General features: G+C 41.3%; 2 protein-coding genes across 2 annotated transcripts; both read left to right on the forward strand.

The window, feature by feature from the left end:
* The first annotated feature begins 518 nt into the window (after positions 1-518).
* Positions 519-7,322, forward strand: LOC130490500 (vomeronasal type-2 receptor 26-like). Its single transcript, XM_056864325.1, has 6 exons — positions 519-694; positions 800-1,091; positions 2,225-3,076; positions 3,588-3,815; positions 4,797-4,923; positions 6,421-7,322. The coding sequence occupies exons 1-6, from the start codon at positions 519-521 to the stop codon at positions 7,320-7,322; spliced, it is 2,577 nt and encodes an 858-aa protein (XP_056720303.1).
* Positions 7,323-11,409: 4,087 nt separating this feature from the next.
* LOC130490501 (vomeronasal type-2 receptor 26-like) lies at positions 11,410-20,461 on the forward strand. Its single transcript, XM_056864326.1, has 6 exons — positions 11,410-11,627; positions 12,264-12,555; positions 13,471-14,277; positions 15,994-16,221; positions 17,863-17,989; positions 19,560-20,461. Exons 1-6 carry the CDS (start codon positions 11,410-11,412, stop codon positions 20,459-20,461), a joined length of 2,574 nt encoding a protein of 857 aa, XP_056720304.1.
* The last annotated feature ends 494 nt before the right edge of the window (positions 20,462-20,955 follow it).

Consider the following 20,955-nt stretch of genomic DNA (forward strand, 5'->3'; position numbering starts at 1 on the left):
CCAAGAACAACAACAAAGTGATAATGACTGTGAAGGATTTATAAGTGTAGCCCCAATAACATCTGAAATAGTAGCAATGACAAAGGACAAAGTATTGTTTCTTGGGCCATGGCAAAAATATGGGCTTTTCCCTACTTCTAATTAGCATTCCATTCTTTGTAGTTTACCGAGACGTCGAAAATCAAAATCAACTTTATTTCTCTTTTTAAAAAGAGAGAGTTACTTTGTAAAAGGCTGGCAGCCCGGCTAGGAGCCCTACAGAGCTCTGAATACCAATGCGGTGTACCCTTTCTCCTCTGTATGTGTGGATCCTAGCATTGATAAAGGACAGATAAGACTATATTAGTTAAGCCTCTGGCACTTTATACTTCATTGTCCCATTATAGGTAGAGTAAACTCCCTGGACTCAGGATATTGTCTTCCTGGATGCTCTAATGTACTATATCAGGCTTTACATGCATGTGGTGAGATTTGTACTTGTTACAGGGACGCTAATGTTTCTGCTATTGCCATCTCACATGGGGCACAAGACCTGCACTGTTAAATATTGGGTACAGGATCCTTCCCTTATTCTTCACAAGTATCTTCAGTCAGCAGATCTCATCTTTGGTGGCATTACTTTTCAGATCCATTTCTTCTTTCCTCTAATGAGTTTCTCTGGAAGACCACCTCAAAGTCTATATGAAGATCCCAAGTAATATTTCCCCCCCCCCCATAATATAACTGTGCGAACCATATTTACTAGCAGTCCAGATGCCGCAGTAAGAACTCATGCTGTAACTTTTCATTCTCATTGTAGTTGTTTCACAAAGAATTACCAGCAAATCTTGGCCTTGGAATTTGCTACAAAAGAGATCAACGAAAATGCTCAGATTTTACCTAATCTCACTTTGGGATTCCATATCTATGATTGCTATTCAAATGCCAGATGGACTTATTATGTCACACTGCAACTTATTTCAACGAAGAATAAATTTGTCCCCAACTATAAGTGTGATAGCCAGGACAATCTAATGGCAGTCATTGGTGGACTGGACTCTGAAAACGCCTACGAGATAACAAATGTTCTGAGCATCTACACTATTCCACAGGTAGTGTGTGTGTGTGTGTAGAAACCTTAATAAAATATATTTAAAAAAAAGAAATTCACATCTTTTTTCCTGTTGTGACTGTATGGTGTGGAGACAGAAATTAGTGTCCTTTAATTCTTACACAATTGACAAGGCAATGATGCTGCATTCACATATTACTGAAAAAGCACTGGCGTCATTTATAAATTGCAGGGTCCCACAATGTTTGGGTAATGACTTTGTGAAGACGCCTTGCGCGTCTACTGGATGATACTGCTCATTTCCACATGGAGCTGCTTTTAGTAATGATACTGAAAAGCCTATTAAATTACATTGGTATACAAACATATCTGAAGGCCTAGGGAAAGAAGGTGTAATTATGGAAAACGATGCCCTGTCTCATGCACATACATCCAAAGCTCTTGCTGTTCTCTAGTAAGTTGATAAGTAAGTTCCAATGAGCATTTCTTCATCAGAGCAATCATATAAACCTGTTCCTAATACTCAATAGAAACAATTCTCTGTTTACAGACTGAAAATATTTATTCCACAAAATAAAATAGGCTCTGATGTCATTTTTGACAGTTGTCATCTATATGCTATACATTCAATGGTTGATGAGGTTGTATAGTCCTCAATCCATTGGATTACTGGAGGTGGACATTTATCTCCCGTGTTGTAATATGTGTTTTAGCAACAGTAAGGTCTCTGTTTCTCAGAGGAATCCAGTGAAATTATTTTGTAGTTTAAGGATACCAGTTTCTGCTATTTATCATGTTGTTCTAAAACATATTCGTCTTCAGAAATTGATGCCGAAGGGGTAGTTTTTGTAGTCCTCCAGCTTCCCCCCCGCCCCAGCCAAAAAAAAGTTGTGTTCTTAGTAAACCGATTGAAATCAAAATCACCAAACTATCTTGTAAACCAATAAAACAAAATGACAAACTTGAAGAGGAAGAATCTATACAGCTGGACACAGCAGTATAGGAACTGGTAACCATTTTAAAAAGGTTTAAGAAAGCAGGAGACAATAATGGGAGATAATATATTGGATTGAAAAGTGCTGTTCCACTAGAGCAACGAGACTCCCTGAACACACAATGCAATTTCATTCTGAGACTCTTCCCTTCTAATTCCACTCCAAATATATATTTTAGCTAATGTATGGCTTTGCTTCAGTGATGACGGATAACATGCGAGCAGCTTCCTTCTACCAGATGGTCCCAAGTGAAACCATTCAGTACAAGGGGATTCTCCAGTTACTTCTCTATTTCCAGTGGACATGGATTGGCTTCATTGCCTACAATAAAGAAAATGGAGAAAGGTTTCTGCAGATCATGCATTCAGTCTTTTCCCAGCATGGCATCTGTTTTGCCTTTATAGAAATGTACCCCCATTTAAATTTTGATGATATCATATATGTTGATGAATGGAGGCGGGAGCTCTATGATAAACTTTTGAATACCACAGCCACTGTTTTGATCTACTATGGAGAAACTAATTCCATGGTATTCCTGAGTAGTTTGATATATATATCAGAAATGGATTACCCAGCACAAAATCTAAAAGGCAAAGTGTGGATTCTGACAGCCCAGATGGAATTCACATTATTGGACTTCCAAAGAAGTTGGGATATTCAATTCATTCACGGTGCTCTGTCCTTTGCAATTCACTCTCAGGATGTGCTAGACTTCCACCGATTTATCCGAAGCAGAAACCCTTCCAATACAAAAAACGATGGCTTTATCAAGAACTTCTGGGAGCAGGCATTTGTCTGTATGTTTCCAGATTCTAATCTGGGCAATTCATATGAGGACATCTGCACTGGAGAGGAGAGGCTAGAAGATCTTCCTGGGACTTTATTTGAAACGAGGATGACGGGGCGCAGCTACAGCATCTACAATGCTGTGCATGCTTTGGCCCATGCTTTACATGCCATGCATTTATCAAAAAGCACAGGAATAGGGGAGGGAGAGAAAAGGAAGCTTCAGAGGCACCAGCCGTGGCAGGTAATGGCTTCAGTATTTGAATCTGTAATATGTACACCTACTTAGGTAGACTGACACATGATTTGATTCTACTGAGGCTGTCTTTAGATGATATGAAAGATTCTTTCACAGAAAAATTTGATCCATCTCTTGCCTCACTGTTCTTCAGTGTGTTTACTTCATCCCACCCACCCACCCACTTATCAGAGGGTGTAAGCCTCAGCCCTGCACTTTATAAAGCAGGGGGAATCACCTATTCTGTGGGATGAACACAGAGCACAGGAAAAAAATGACTTGGGTGTGCCCTAAATCATTATGGCAGCGCTTTGGCATTACAGAGTACCCAAGCAAAGCCTTTGACTGTTCCTAGAATCAGGCTAATATTTTATAGCTGGAATACGTAAAATGGAAACTATACATTAGTCAAAAGCAATTATTTATTGTAAGAGTCAACTCTTTGAGTGTAACAGTCAACTCTTTGTGGTCTAGTTGCATTGTTTGCTGAACAATTCTCTATTTCTAATCAATTTAGCTCCACCACTTTCTGCGAAGTATCTCTTTTAATAACAGTGCTGGTGACCAGGTTTCCTTTGACCAGAATGGTGTGTTAGTAGAAGGGCTTGATGTCATAAACTGGGTCACCTTCCCAAACCAATCTTTTGTTAAGGTGAAAGTTGGCAAGATGGATATCCAAAAACCTCCAGATCAAGCATTCACTGTCAATGAGGATGCCATTATATGGCCCAGAGAGTTTAACCAGGTAGGACTTCAATGCAGGTATTTTGCAGGTATTTTGAGAACAAGCACACAAACGTTATCAACAACTCTAGAGGATATAGCCGATCAAATCCATGAAAATCAGTGTAATTGAGAATGAAGACCTTTGTTCCATGGGCAGGAAAGTGGGCTCCAACATCAGTTAATCTTCAAATGATGATGAAAGCCCTGAACATAAATGAAGCTGCCTTATACCAAGTGAGACCACTGGTCAAGCTGCCTTAGCATTGTCTGTCTGGTAGCAGCTTTTTTTTGGCTCAGACAGAAATAGATCTTCCCCCAATACATAGCACCAGAGATTTTTGAATGAGATCAGGGATCAAGCCAGGGACTTTCCACGTACAAATCATGTTTTAACTACAAAACCATGCCCCCTATTTTTATTAGGCTTCATATAGTTGTGGTGGGGTCTTCACTCTGGGAAGTCTTTGAAACAAAGTTCAACCAATATCTGGTTGGCATTGTCTTTGTAGAAGGGCATGAATATTGAATTTCAAACCAAATTTATTAATATGGCCAACTGACCAATCACATGCCAAAACATCAAAATGTCCAGACTCAATAGTTTTTCACCGCAGTATCACAGACTGCCCACACAAATAAAGGTGTAGAATATTATGCGTGGAAAAATGTGTTGTGAACTGCAGTGAAAGACACTCTTTTTGATGAATCCTACCTTTCTTGTGGCACTCTTTGTATTATCTTTGGTTTTCTCACAGAATATCGTGGCACAACAGTGAGAAAATATCTCTTCCCCTGCGGCGTAAACGAAGGCTGGGTGCCCTCTAAATTTATGAAACCTTGGCTTCTAGATTTTATCATATAGGTCACTGCTTCAATACCGATGGCTACGATGCTTAGAAAACTAGACACAACTTATTGTGTGCCTTGTATTTGCCTGAACTTTAAGTATTTCAAGACCTTTTGTCCTGCATATCAACATTCATATTTTCCATTTGATTAGACACAGCCTTTTTCTGTCTGTACTGCCAGCTGCCAACCTGGATATAGAAAGAAAGTGAAAGAGGGCAAGCTGTTCTGTTGCTATGATTGCATTCCATGTCCTGAAGGAAAGATATCAGACAAGAAGGGTGAGATCTGGAGTGTACAGTGTTATTAACCAGTTTGGCTATATTGGTTCTTGTAGGTTATCCGGGCTGTGTAACCGTGGTCTTGGAATTTTCTTTCCTGACGTTTCGCCAGCAACTGTGGCAGGCATCTTCAGATATATAGTTTGGCTATAATTCAGAAGAATTACAATGCATTCACTGTGGTCATTGGGTCTTTTCTCCTAAATACTGTTTCATTAATATTTGGAACCTGCTACCAAAGGTGGGACTGTGCATACTGATAAACCTGAACTGAAAATAAAACATGAAATTAGCAATTTTGACAATATTCGGGTTTTTCCCCCGACAAATGTCAAAACCTGGGAAACTGCCCGAAGCTGAATAGGTGATTCCCAAAACCCTCCAACTAAAAGAACCAGCTTGAACAGATGCTGGTTGGGCTTCTGAAGAACACTCCCTCATCCACACGGATGAGCAATCTCCTTCAGAAGAGCGGCCTTGGTTGAGACTTTGGCTGGCTCCAATATCATCCCCACCCCCTCATGAAAACCTGCTTTCAAACTGAAGGTCGCCCTGAGTAGTGGCTTCGTTTGCCTGCACCATGACCATTTCTAGAAATCAGATTTTTGATGATTATATTAAAGGACTGTTCACAGGATGTCATTTGCCACCAAATGTTTTCTGTGCCTTATTTTTCGTGCATTTAAGTTGTTTTCCTAAATTTGGAAGCTAATTTACATGGAAATCATGCAAAGCTACCCAGATACGTACGGAGCCTCCTGACTTTGATGTGTGAGCCTGCCAATTGGCTCTTTCTGCCAGTCCTCAGCAACACTGACCGTCTGAACCTGAAAACCAATTGACACCTCAGCTCTCTCAAATGCCTGCAGGATAGAGTGACTCCTTTGTGGGCCCATAAAATTAGCCTCCCTGTCCCAAATTTTTAGATTAGTTATACTTGCCACAAACAGAGTACCTTAGCTTCCATGGCTAGTAGCAAGGGATTACCCCCCCCCCACACACACACACACACACAATAACACTGTCAGGGATGGAACATTTTGCTTCCACTTTGGGACTGCAGCACCCATGATCATTGTGAAGCTGTCTGTTTTGAGATTCTCACCTTTACTTCCCGCTTAATTATGCCTGCCACAAACAGACAGCCTTATTTTCCATTGCAAATAGCACTTTGTGTGTATGTCTGGATATAACTTGGGCAATGATGTTCAAATTCCTCCAATTTTGCCATTGCAAGCCCAACAATCATCCTGAGCTGGGTGCCCAGTTTTACAATGCCTCGCTTCATTTCTCGATGAATGAGGCAGCCCGCAAATAGATAACCTTACTTTGAATTGCAAATAGAATTTTACTTTAAATCTTTATGTATCTTTGAGGTTAGAAAAGTGATATTTTAAAGAAGTATTAGACATACAATTGTCATATGTTTATTGTAATAAATTAACAATTTAAGTATGTATTCCAAGAGATTTACAGCATAACTTCTCTTTTTTTCAGACATGGCTGAATGTTTACCATGCCCGAATGATCATTATCCAAACAAGGAGCAGAATTCATGCATTCCCAAAGTTGTTGTCTTCTTGTCCTATGAAGATCCCTTAGGGATGGGTTTAGCTATTGTTGCTATTTTGTTTTCTTTGAGCACAAGTGTGGTTCTAAGTACGTTTATGAAGCACCACAACACTCCAATTGTCAAAGCCAACAACAGGAGTCTCACCTATGCTCTCCTTGTCTCCCTCCTGTTCTGCTTCCTGTTTTCATTGCTGTTCATTGGCCGACCTGGAAAGGTGACCTGTCTCCTCCGACAAACGGCCTTTGCCATCATTTTCTCGGTATCGATTTCTTGTATTCTTGCAAAGACACTCACTGTCATTTTGGCTTTCATGGCTACCAAACCAGGAAGTAGGATGAGGAAGTGGGTGGGGGGGAAAATGGCCACCTCCATTGTCCTTTCCGGCTCCCTTATCCAAGGAGGTATTTGTATTGTGTGGCTGGCAACATTTCCCCCATTCCCAAATGTCAATATGTATTCAATGACTACAGAAAGCATACTGGAATGTAATGAGGGCTCACCTCCCATGTTTTACTCTGCCTTGGGCTACATGGGATTTCTGTCCATTTTGAGCTTCATTGTGGCTTTCTTTGCCAGGAAGTTACCGGACAGTTTCAACGAAGCCAAGTTTATCACTTTCAGCATGTTGGTCTTTTGCAGTGTTTGGGTATCCTTTATTCCAACTTACCTGAGTAGCAAAGGAAAATACATGGTAGCTGTGGAGATCTTCTCAATTTTAGCTTCCAGTGCTGGCTTGCTGGCTTGCATCTTTGCCCCCAAATGCTACATTATTCTTTTTAGGCCTGAGCTGAACAAAAGAGAGCAGCTAATAAAGAGAACTTATTAGAGTGGCTCAATGTCCTTCTCAATACCTAACACCTATCTACTACCATCATCATACATTCTTGACTCTTGGTTTTGGATGTTTTGAATAGATCTGAATAAAGATTTTCTTAAACAAATGTACCCATGGATATGTACAGTGGGCTAGATCTAACCTTTTTTTCTGCTATTGAAAAGGAAAGTTAACCATCCCCCCAAAATATACTGGGCATCATTGGGACAAAGACCATGTAGGATGGGGGCTGTAGGAAGTAATTAAATTGGGTGTGACTAATGAAAAAGCTGGCTGGATCAAAGTAGGGGTGTCCATCATGAAACCCCCAAACCACAGATATGCATGGAAATCAGGGCTTCCAAAGACTAGGAGGGGCCTAGAATTCCTCTGAAATTGTAACTCATCTCCAGATCCATTCACCTGGAGAAAATGGCAGCTTTGGAAGGTAGACTTTAGGGCATCACATCCCTGCTGAACTCACTCTCCTCCCCAGGCTATGCCTCAGATGTCTAGAACTTTCCTAACCCAGAAATGGCACCTGTAACAGAACATTGGTTTGGGTCAGTACAGTGATGTCCTGTAACACTAATACAAATCAGAGGTAGTTGGTATAACAAAACTCCTTTCCTTGAAACAATTCATGTTTTTGTTATTGTTTTTGTTGTTATTTTTCAAATTTGGTTATCAGCAAATTCCACTGATTTGAACCTGGGTCTCCCAGATTCTAGTCTGACACTGTAACCACTACACCAGGCTAGCGCTCATGAAAGATATGACTGTGACCCCCTTTTCCCTCACAGACCCTACCACCCTCCACAAGTTGTCACTCAGGTTCAGGACTACATGTAGGTCATGCAAACACAGTACGCTACCTGTCTTGCCTCTTTTAAACTATATGGACAGTCCTGACTCTTTCACACACAAAGTCCCCTCTCTTATTCACAGAGATGCCACCAGACAGGGTACCCCTAGATCTTTGTTTGTGTCTCTATGTGTTTCTTTCCATGAGATCATACACATCCAGACTAGAGGGTTAAACAAACAAGGAGTTAACTTTTATTTATTATACTTGTAATGAATTGGGAAGATATGATAGAGGTCTATAAAATTATGCATGGTATGAAGAGAATGGTCAGGGAGAAGCTTTTCGGAGTCATCTGCTGAAGCTGGAGGGTGAGAGAGTCAAAACAGATAAAATGAAGTATTTTCTTCACAACTTAGAAAGCTTTAAGAGGGGAGTGAACATTTTCATGGAAGATAGGGCTATCCATGGCTACTAGTCAAAATGAATATTAGCCATGATGCATACCTATTCTGTGTAAACAAACTGCTGGACTTGATGGGCCTTGGTCTGGTCCAGCATGACTTTTTTTATGTTCTTATGTTTTGAGCTGATTTTGAGGGAGAAATATATAAATATAATGAGAATTGTGTTTATTCAGTAGTGTGTGTATGTACCTACATATGTATGTATGCATGAAATTTCTTAGGCAACATTGCTATATAATTTAATAACAAACAGCCCATTCCTGAAATTATGGCGTGCAGAGTCGGTGGGGAAGAGGCCAGTGGCACCTCTTCCTAAGCTGATTTGCGCACGCCATAAAACAAAAGCAGGCGCAGCACCGCCATTCCCAGCGCTGGTGTATCCATCCAAACTGGGATAGGAAGCTGCCTAATCGGCAGCTCCTCCCCCCACCCCGCCCCTGGAATGCTCCCCTGAGCCGGCGTGGCCTCTCTACGCCGTGGCCTGCACCACGAAGAGGTCACACAGGAAGAGGGGCAAGGCGTGGTCCTGCAGCTCTCGGCTGCCGGTGGGACTGGCCTTGCCGCCAGCGTAAGTCTGTGTAATCATGGTTTTACACACACTTACGCTGGCAGCGGGGTCATAATGCCTCCTAAGAAGTTTCGGGGGCCCTTTCAGGAATGGGCTGAAAGTCTCTATTCTGAAGGGGAGACCCAAACTTAGTCCATCCTTCATCATATCTATAAACAATGGGCAAAATTTCTTTGCCTTTGTATACGACCTCCGCATATGCATCTAATCAGCATTAGGAGTAATTAGCAAAAATATGTAGGTTCACTATAGACTCTTGTTGGTACTGTAAAACAAGAGCCTATAGTGAAACTACATATTTTTGCTAATTTTTGTGGTATTAAATACTATGATGGAACATTTCCATTAGATTCTCTTTGAATGAAAGGCAAGACTCAGAAAGATGACCCTTGTACAAATAAAACTTCAAAATCTCTTCAGAGATCTCATAACTGAGATATTTTCCCCATTTAAACTGGAATTTCTGTCTGGCTTCTACACTGATATTCAGCAGAATTTCGTATATTTAGGAAAATATATGTTGCCCCAGGTACCCCTTCAAAGAAGAAACAAGACAACAGCCTGGGTTTAACTAATTCATTTAATTGATTAAACTGATCTTCATCATATTTAAATATGCTGACATGTAAATATAAAGGTACAGGAGATGCCACTAAATGGCTGTTTGGTAGGGCCAGCTTCCTCTCTCCCTCTCTCCCTCCCTCCTTCCCTGCTCCTGCTCTCTGGGGAGAGAGGGGTACAATTATTAAAATAGTCCCAGATGAAATCATCCCCCCAAAAACCTGGAAAAAAATCCCAAAACAAATCCTGAAAATTAAGGATAAGGAAAATCCCAAAATCCTCCCTAAAATCTGAAATCAATATGAAATTTTTTGAAGTGCACACCCCTATTCTACAATGAGAAATCCAGGGACTTCTCCACCCTACCTTAAAATATTTTACCGTGTAATCCTAAAAAAAATTACACCTTATAAGTGGATTGACTTCAAGGTACTTAGAAGGTTTAGGATTGCAGTGCCAGTCTCTCTTTTTTTCCCCTTTCAGTTTTTTATTCATGAAGATATTTAGGCTGTCTGTATGGCAACCTCTCCTTCCTTCACAGACAGCAACCTAAGAAAAGCATTACACAATAAAGGGGTTAATTTTATTTGTCCCAGGCCACATAGGCTACTTGGCCATTGTCTGCTTCACTCTGGCTTGACTTGCTAGGAATTTACATGACAACTATAATGAAGCATAGACGGTGCTTTTAGTGGTTGGTCATTCCTTTTCCCCAACCAACTTAGGCAGTAAGGTAGCTGTGGAGATTCACACACACCCTTCCCATGCCAATGATATATTTTTGTGCTGAGGCTTATACCGGAGAATGGAAAACAGCAACTAAGCATGATGTAGTGGTTAAGAGTGGTGGTTTGGAGCAGTGGACTCTGATCTGGAGAACTGGGTTTGATTCCCCACTCCTCCACATGAGCGGTGGAGGCTAATCTGGTGAACTGGATTGGTTTCCCCACTCCTACACATGAAGCCAGCTGGGTGACCTTGGGCAAGTTAGAGCACTCTCAGCCCCACCTAGATCATGGGGTGTCTGTTGTGGGGAGGGGAGGGGAAGGTGATTGTTAGCCAGCTTTAGTCTCCCTTAAGTGGTAGAGAAAGTTGGCATATAAAAACCAACTCTTCTTCTTCTTCTAAAGGGGAAAATCTGAAAAAAAATTAACAACCTGTACACAAGCCTCGTTTTTTGTTTGTTTGTTTGTTTTTGCTTCTGTTCTGTCTGATCATATCTTTGTCTGCAATAAACTGGGGCTGAAAACTGGGCTTGAACATAAGTGAAAGCAATGAGCAGGGTTACGTTTTACCATTATCCCTTCTGCCCCAACTATAGTGAAATTAAAGTAGCATTGTCTCAGGGCCAAATTTCTCTGGCTGACCCAGTAAAATAGAGATAAGATTTGCTATGAAATTATAACAAATGTTTTCTTCAGATGTGCCGCAGAAAACTTCTTGGAGGAGGAGATGGTCTGCTTTTTAATTATTGGAATACCTATGATTAATCTGGCTGCTTATTGGAATCCATAAGGGAATCCATAGGCTGTTTTCAAAACTGGTAATGGAGACTATAAAATTTGCTATGTATTTACCATATTCAATTCAGATATTGGCAAAGGGATAAGAGATAGAAAGGGGCATCCAGATAATTTTTAATATAGTGACTGTAGTGGTACATAAAGAGGGAGTCCAAAGAGGGGAGGACCATCCAGTATGACGCTATTAGAGGCAATGTTTCTAGTGCTGCTCCCACCCACTCTTTGCAAGACACATATTGCTGAATGTACTGCCAGTGATCCACTCCCTATACTTCACAAGTATTACCAAGAAGGTGGTGCTATAATTGGGTCAATTGGTTCTCATATCTATCTCCCTTCAGAAATTATGTCCTTCAAGGACCAGCCTAATTTCACATCATATAGCATTCCCTTGTAAGGAGCTTCTTCTTCTTCTTCACTTTCTCCTATTTGTCCATAGATGTGAGCAGACCAGTTCTATGGATTATCTAGAATTCCAGCTGTGTGAGGGAGCTTTATCACCAGTCTCCATTACAGTTCTATATTATATTTCATGAAGGAATAGATGGTGATCTTGTTATTTGCAATTTAGAAGGCACTTACTACATCTGATGAGATATTATCTACTTAAAAAAATATTGCACATTCATCAAATTTTTTGCAAGTTTCTATGTAGTGGGATGTTAAAACATCTTTCCAATGTTAAATATCTGCAGAGTCCAAACTTTAGTGAGAGGACATTGTGAGTGCTAGCAGAGGGAAGGCAGCATGATATAGTCCAATCTCATCAGATCTTGGAAGCTAATCAGGGTTGGTACTTGGAAGGGAGACCTCCAAGGAAGAGTCTGCAGAGGAAGGCAATGGCAAACCACCTCTGCTTTTCACTTGCCTTGAAAGCCCCTTGCTAGGGTCGCCATAAATCAGCTGAGATTTGACCGCACTTCACACACACATTGTGAATGCTGTGTTTTGAAGGAGGGACAACTTGTGGAGCACACCATGTCAATCATTTAATTTAGGGTTGAAAAATCTCTGTAACTCTCATTGTAGTGTACTGACTAAGAACTATCAGCATATCTTGGCCTTGGTGTTTGCTGTGACAGAAATCAATGCAAATCACCAGCTCTTGTCCAACATCACTCTGGGCTTCAACATCTATGAAAGCTATTACAATGCAAGGTGGACATATCATGCGACAATGGAACTTCTGTCCACAAAGAATAGATTTATCCCCAACTACAGGTGTGACATCCAAAACAATCTGATAGCAGTCGTTGGAGGACTTGAACCTGAAACTTCCTTCTACATGGCAACCATGCTAGGCATCTACAATATTCCACAGGTAGGGTACATTTGTGAAGCATAATGGAAGTTTAAGAAGTAATTTGTGATCACCAGACAGGGATGTAGTATAAGAGATATTTGAGAGTCATATCCTGGATAAGATAATCAAGCAATACCAATTGTTCATTACTCAGGGATAAGTTTCTTCTCTATAAATTTATTGACATCAGCATCTGTAGATGTCAAAGTCAGGAAGAAGAAGAAGAGTTGGTTTTTATATGCCGACTTCTCTACCACTTAAGGGAGAATCAAACCAGTTTACAATTGCCTTCCCTCCCCCTCCCCACAACATACACCCTGTGAGGTAGGTGAGGCCGAGAGAGCTGTGACTAGCCCAAGGTCACCCAGCTGGCTTCATATGTAGGAGTGGGGAAACAACAAAAATACCAACACATCCGAAACTAGCTGTATATGTCAGGGTTTATCTAGAACCCTTTGTGCAATTTTGATATGGAGGATTTTTGCTCTGATATAAAGAAGCATTCAATTGTGAGAACCCAAATGTGGTAGAAGTTAGCATCACACTAGGACCAGGTTCAAAATCCAACTCAGCATGAAGATAACTAGCTAGTCACTCTCTCTCAGACAAACCTAACACAAAGGTTTGGGATCATAGAACTTGCATAGACAAAAGCCATGTGGGATGCAATAAGGAGGGGAATTGGGTGACACTGTTTGAAAAAAAAGCTGTCTGGATCCATCACAGTATCTTGCCATTAAGATATAATCCATCTAATATTCTAGTTGCTGAATTAGCCCTCATATTACAAGCACATGAAAATGTGTTTATTGTTTCTCTGTTAACCTTAGTCTGTTCCTTCACCTCCTCCTCCCAAATGTTAACTACTTTTAGCTCTCTTATGGTCCCACACCAGTGATTCATGATACAGTCCCAGGACTTTCCTTTTACCAGATGGCCCCCAATGAAGCCCATCAGTACCTGGGGATTGTTCAGTTGCTTCTGCATTTTGAGTGGACATGGGTTGGAATTATCACAGTGGATGATGATAACGGAGAAAGGTTTGTGAGGACCCTGATTCCAGAGTTTTCCCTGAGTGGCATCTGCTTTGCTTTCGTAGAAAAGATTCCTCAAGTAACGTATCTCGAGCTACATATCGCTGATGTGTTGATGAAAGGAAGGAGAGTATATGAAATTATTCGGACCAGTCAAACCAATGTACTGGTCTGTTTTGGAGATACAGAGTCTATTGCAAAACTGAGAAGTTGGATGTATCTACCACATTATATAGAATATACGGCAACAGAGCCAAAAGGTGAAGTGTGGATTATGAGCGCCCAGATGGATTTCACGTCCTATTTTTTCCAAAGGAGTTGGAATCGACAAGTCTTCCATGGTGCTCTGTCCCTTGCAATTCACACAAATGAACTCCTAGGATTCCAACGATTTCTTCAGAGCAGAAATCCCATCAGGTCAAAGGATGATGGCTTCATCTGGGACTTTTGGGAACAAGCGTTCTTGTGTCAGTTTTCCGACTCACTATTAGGGAAGAAGTTTGATGACAACTGCACTGGGGAGGAGAAGCTGGATAACCTTCCCAGAGATGTTTTTGAAATGAGCATGACTGGCCACAGCTACAGTATCTACAATGCTGTCTATGTGGTGGCACATGCATTACATGCCATGTATCCATCTCTTGACAAACACAGAAGGCTGTCGAGTGGAAAGAGGCAAAAGCCTCCAGAACAACAGCCATGGCAGGTAACATTTCAAAAATAATAATAATGGAGGAGTGAGGCTATAGGTTCAAATACAGGGCCCCATCTGCACAGCATGCTCTCTCTCCATACACTTTTCACACATTCCTTCCTCTCCAAACTGACTAGAAAGTTCAAGGATTCCTTGTTTTCTGCAAGTTGCGGCCTGTGAGATAAATGCACCAGTCTGAGTTGTGGGCATTGTAAGAACACTGTGACATTTTATTCAACACAACACAAGCCTTTATTGGCATATAAAAAGGAAGAACATACATTTGGATAAGATCGAGTACAAACAAATAAAATTGGATAAAACCATCCCAAATCAGCCATTAAGGAAAGCTACACACCATTCACAACACCTGATTGCTAGCTGTAAGAACCTTGCCACTGATTCAATTATTTTTGGGTTTCGTGTGGTCATAAGATAGGATGTCCTGATTTCACCAGAGAGCCATTTCCTGTTTACAAACAGTGGGTCAATGAACTGGGATTGCCTACAAGCATAAAAGCAACAATTGAAAAGGACATGCACAAGGGATTCAATTTCACCATTCCCGCAAGGGCAAACTCTGTCCGCAAATGGGATTTTATTAAATCTTCCATATAGCAAGATGGAGGGCAGTGCATTTAGCCTGGCAAGCATATATCCTCTACGCTGTTGCGGTGCTGTTAGACACGTATAGTGCTATATATTGTCTATTTGGCCAAGGCTCCCAACTCAAGGGAGAACAGCCACTACTTGCATGGCTTCTAAGTTCCTGCATTTCTATGTGACATTTTATTGTTATAAAACATTGGACTGTTCTTCAGTAAAATTAGTAGAAACATGTTGTATAACATCATGTAATTTAAAGTTTGGTTGGGTCATGTATCCACATGACTTATAATGGGATCCTATGCTGAAAGACTGAAGTCGGAGTCCACTGATTTCAATAGTCTTCAATGGAGTAACTCTGCGCAGGATTGCCCTGTGAATGTTTAATAATTTCCTACCATTATTCTAATTTTCTGAATCACCCCAAGAGGAGTCTTTGTAATATTTTCTTGGTATTTTCTAAGGGAGAACATTCCAGAGAGAGACAGCGTGGTGTAGTGGCTAAGAGGTGGACTCTCATCTGGGGAACCGGTTTTGATTCCCCACTCCTTCACATGAGTGGTGGACTCTGGTGAACCGAGTTGATTTCCCCACTCCGCCACATGAAGCCAGCTGGGCGACCTTAGGCTAGTCACAATTCTCTGAACTCTCTCAGCCCCACCTACCACACAAGGTGTCTGCTGTGAGGAGAGGAAGGGAAGGAAATTGTAAGCCACTTTGATTCTCCTTAAAAGGTAGAGAAAGTTGGCATATAAAAACCAACTCCTCTTCTTCTTCATCTACAGACTCACTCTCTGAACTACGATAAGAATTCAAAGGACCCACATAGTAGTCTATCCCAGCAGTTCTTTTCTGATTCCTTCTCAGCTGGATTTCCATAAAAATGGAAGCAAAGAATAGAAACAGTAAAAAGAAAAGGACAGAATAGAACACCTCAGTCCTATAGAATGACTACTCTAAAAAGACTGGTCCTCTGATCTGAACCTCCATCATAACAAACAATTTGCCATCTTTAAAGCAGTATTTCACTTAGAAGCCAGAATTATCCTGCAGACCTCTTCGACATAGATAGCTGGTCTCTTTGGATTTCATGACATGCCTGTGTTTTCCTTGTTAATCTAGCTCCACTACTTTCTGAGAAGTGTCAGCTTTAACAACAATGCTGGGGAGACGGTTTCCTTTGATCCCAATGGAGAATTAGTAACTGTATTTGACATTATCAACTGGGTTGCTTTCCCAAACCAATCCTTCCGTAAAGTGAAAGTTGGGAGGATAGATGCCAAGGCCGCTCCGTGCCAAGCATTCTCCATTAATGAAGATGCCATCACATGGCACAGCAGATTTAACCAGGTAGGTTTCCAATATGGTAAGTTAGGAAAATCTTCCTAGTTTGAATGAGTACTGAGGGGCAAAGCAGATGTAACATATTAATACATGCAAGAGTTGGCTTTTAAAAACTTGGGATCCAGTAAGTTTTTCAGCTGATGAAAAAGACAGGAAGGGACCTCTGACAATCCCTTTGATCAGGCTATGCTGGGAAACATGGGACCTGCATCAACAAAAGGCATGTAGGACGGGGGCTATGGTAAGGAGGGTAATGCTGAGCAAAAAAAAAAAAAAAAATCTGTCTGGATCCATCCCACTTAGTTTATTTCCCCTGGGGGTGGGGAATCAATACGGCAAAATTTGTAACTTGGAAAATAGAATTTTGGGGAAACTTACCCAAACTTAACTTTGTGTGTGTGTGTGCCGTCAAGTCGCAGCTGACTCATGGCAACCCCTTATGGGGTTTTCAAGGCAAGAGACTGACAGGGGTGGTTTGCTATTTCCTTCCTCCTAACTTTTATCCTTTTATATACTGCAGATTGTACTATGCCAATAAAGGTATTTGAAATTTGAAAATTTGAAATTTATTGCCTTCCTCTGCACAGCAACCCTGATATTCCTTGGTGGTCTCCCATCCAAATAATAACCAGGCCAGATCCTGCTTAGCTTCCAAGATCTGATGAGCTCAAGCTATACCATGCTGCCTTCTCTCCCAAACATACCTTTACTCAGCTGCTTTTCCAAAGAAATACCTGTTTTTAAACATGACTTAAACAAAAGCATTTACCATTGCGGCTTTTCACTTACAAAGGGACTTGTTTCAAATGGGCTGCTATCTGACCTTGCTGGAGGTCTGTAATGCCGGCTAGCATTGTGCTGAAATGCTAAATAAGAGCACATAGCTTCTTTTCACCTAAGCCCTTTCAAAAACTGACATTTTTGGTTTAAAGAAAGATGCAACAGAAGGGATACTTCTTAAAGTTACTATTGATGTCAAATCAATTGAGAACTGTTTAATAATAGGAGTATAAAGCCGTATTGGATAAAAACAGAGAAAGCTAAGGAGAAATAAATATGATAAAATTAAATGGTCAGAATGAGTTAGCTCAAGACAGCTTTTTAATGTTTATAGCTTGCCTAATTCCTCTCTTTATTACAGACCAAGTCACATATGGCTTTTGTTCATGAAGGCTTTTGTCCCATGGACCTGCGCATCAAGGCTGCTATTCACTGGGGATGGGGGCTCCTCCACAGCCAGAGGGGACTTGCCTGCCACTGCTCAGTTGGCTGGCATGGGGAAATGGTGGGAAGCAGGGGCGAATGTCAGCAGCATCCTGAAATGCTGATGTCACTCCCTGCGTGCCAGGAAGCAATGTCAGCAAATCATCAAGGGGTGCCAGGGATGCTCTGGGATATGGGCAAAATGCCAGAGTGTTCCCGGCGCCCCCCCCCCTCCAGTAACATACCGGCATCACTTGCCAAAATGGCCATTTTCTCCTGGGGAACTGATCTCTGTCGGCTGGAGATCAGTTGTAATAGCAAGACATCTCCAGCTAGTACTGGGGGTTGGCAACCCATGCTTAGGAAAGTACCAGCATGCTTTTGAATGCAAACAGCTATCTGGAATCTTTAAGTAATATTGTCTTTCTTTCCATTGTGGATCAGGCACTGCCCACTTCTCTGTGTTCTGACTACTGCCCTCCAGGATTTAGCAAACGAAGGAGAGAGGGGGAGCCATTTTGCTGCTATGACCGCAATCCATGCCCTGAAGGGAAGATTTCCAATCAGAAGAGTAAGAGATGGTTTGTAATGAGAAATATGAATGCCAGATACCTGCACGCATCAGGATATCTATTACAGGAGGTATCTATTACGCCATTATTAAATGGAACTAGGTATGGCCTGAACAACCAAAAGACCAGGCCTGTATGACAGGACTACAACTCCCTCGGATAATGTGGAGAAGTGAAAGATTACTCCATTCTGAACCAATTTGAAAGAAGCCCCCACCCTGCCAGCCCTGCTTGACGCAAGAGCAGTAATCTAATTAGCTAAGAATTAATCTTTTTTTTTCTTCTACTATACAAAGCTCAGCCATGACAGGGAAGAAATGAACAATTTCAGTATTATTGGGAATGTAAGGCATATCTACACAACAAATTAAAAATGGTTGAATAGGCATTCCCTTTCTTCAGGAAACACTGGGAAAAAGGAATTCATCTCTTTAAATTAGATGTGCATTTAGAGATTCATTTACCCCCCTTGGGGAACAAATTTCCCCTTGAAAATTATACAAGCAAGGGGTTAAAGGGATTGATTTTACACATGTGTACGCACACAAACGCATGCACACACACAGCTCCCATCTGATTTAACATCTCCTTTGCAAACATTTTCAGGTCACAACAAGAGAGATTTTTTTTCATTTTTCCTTTTAATTAACGTACATAGTTATATTTTTCTGCATACATGAAGAACACCCAATTACGTAAAGACCCGTATTATATTTGCAAGTGGTTTAGGTTCATTCAGATGGAAGCCAACTAATTTACTATTAGAACTTTTTTTAAAAAAAAGAAAACTATGCCAACATAAAAGGCATTACGTGTTATGTTTGCTGGGGCATAAACGGGTACATTTTTTAAAAAATGTTGGTAGATACTGTCTGGAAACTCCATTATGTTCCTCAATTAAGATATTTTGATTGCACAAATCCACACAGCAAGAATTCTCAATTTTGCATTTATTGCCAGTGTGAATGCAAAGACATGCACATTTTTTACTCCCTTCCAGGCCTTTTCTTCCAGTGTGGTGTAGTGGTTAAGAGTGGTGGTTTGGAGCCATGGACTTTAATCTGGAGAACCAAGTTTGATTCCCCAGTCCTCCATGTGAGCAGCAGACCTAATCTGGTGAACCGGGTTGGTTTCCTCACTCCTACACATGAAGCCAGCTGGGTGACCTTGGGCTAGTCACAACTCTCTTTAGAGCTCTCTCAGCCCCACCTACCTCACAGGGTGTCTGTTGTGGGAAGGGAAGGTGATTGTAAGCCAGTTTGATTCTTCCTTAAGTGGTAGAGAAAGTTGGCATATAAAAACCAACTTTTCTTCTTCATCTTTTGAACAGCAGCATATGAATGCTTTATAATTTATAATGTATTTTATTTTATTCAATTTTTATACCACCCTTTCCCAACCAAGGGCAGGCTCAGGGCAGCTAACATCAAAAATATACAAGCATTTATATTAGACTACAGCCTAACCTCACAGTTTGCAGTGTGACACATTGTCACATTGCTAGAGATGGGAATCAAAATGGAATGTAAGAATCAACTGAAATTGCATCTCTTTCTCTTTGCTTTGCAGATATGGATGACTGTGTCACTTGCAGTCTGGAATTCTACTCCAATGCAAATCAAACTCTGTGCATTCCAAAGGTCATAACCTTCTTGTCTTATGAAGAACCTTTAGGCATTTCCTTAGTCATTGTCACTGTTTCTTTTTCTTTGACCACAGCATTTGTTCTAGCCACCTTTATGGAGCATCGTGACACACCCATAGTCAAAGCCAACAACCGGAACCTCACCTACACTCTCCTCACCTCCCTCTTGCTCTGTTTTCTTTCTTCGTTGCTATTCATTGGTCGACCTGGGGAGGTGACTTGTCTCCTCCGACAAACTGTTTTTGGCATCATCTTCTCAGGGGCCATTTCTTGTGTGTTGGCAAAAACCATCACAGTGGTTTTGGCGTTTGTGGCTACCAAGCCAGGAAGCAGAATAAAGAAATGGGTGGGGAAGAGATTGGCCCACTCTCTTGTTCTTTCCTGCTCCCTTATCCAAGGAGGTATTTGTGCTGTGTGGCTGGCAACCTCTCCTCCATTTCCAGATCTTGACATGAACTCAAAGACTGAAGAAATTATAGTAGAATGCAATGAAGCCTCGCCTACCATGTTTTACTGTGTTTTGGGCTATCTAGGCTTCCTGGCCATGGTCAGCTTCAAGGTGGCTTTCCTTGCCAGGAAGTTACCTGACAGTTTCAACGAAGCCAAGTTTATCACATTCAGCATGTTGATGTTTTGCAGTGTTTGGCTGTCCTTTGTTCCAACCTACCTTAGCACCAAAGGAAAATCGATGGTAGCTGTGGAGATCTTCTCCATCTTAGCATCTGCGGGTGGCTTGCTGGCTTGCATCTTTTTCCCCAAATGCTATATGATCTTGCTGATGCCTGAGCTGAGCAAGAGGGAACACTTCATTCGGAGAAAAACATAGAGAATTCAAATGGTTGCATTTTCTCATATAAACTCGGGCGTGTATGTGCTTGTATTTATTTATTTTTATTTATTTTTTAAATTTCTTGCCCACCCTCCCCGTCTGAGGCCAGGCTTAGGGTGAGTCACATCATTAAAATATACATGAGCCATAAAAATGTAAAACAATAAAACAATTTTAGCTAAAACCAGGAAAGTCTCAAGATGGTGCTCCAGTTCTACTGACTTGATCAAGGAGACAGGCTGTTCACCCCCTCGGATTCCAACAAATAATACAGAAGGGGGGGGAATAGGGAGGCCAGCAGAACTTGTATACACATCTGCCCTTAAGTATAGGCCTGGCAGAATAGCTCTGTCTTGCAGGCCCTGCAGAACTCTTTAAGGTCCCACAGGGCCCTGATGTCACCAGACAGAGCATTTCACCAGGCTGGATAGCTGCACACTCTTAGGGTAGGATTGTCAACCACCAGGTACTAGCTGGAGATCTCCTGCTAT

The sequence above is a fragment of the Euleptes europaea genome, chromosome 18 (genome assembly GCF_029931775.1).
Source record: "Euleptes europaea isolate rEulEur1 chromosome 18, rEulEur1.hap1, whole genome shotgun sequence".
Classification (NCBI taxonomy): domain Eukaryota; kingdom Metazoa; phylum Chordata; class Lepidosauria; order Squamata; family Sphaerodactylidae; genus Euleptes; species Euleptes europaea.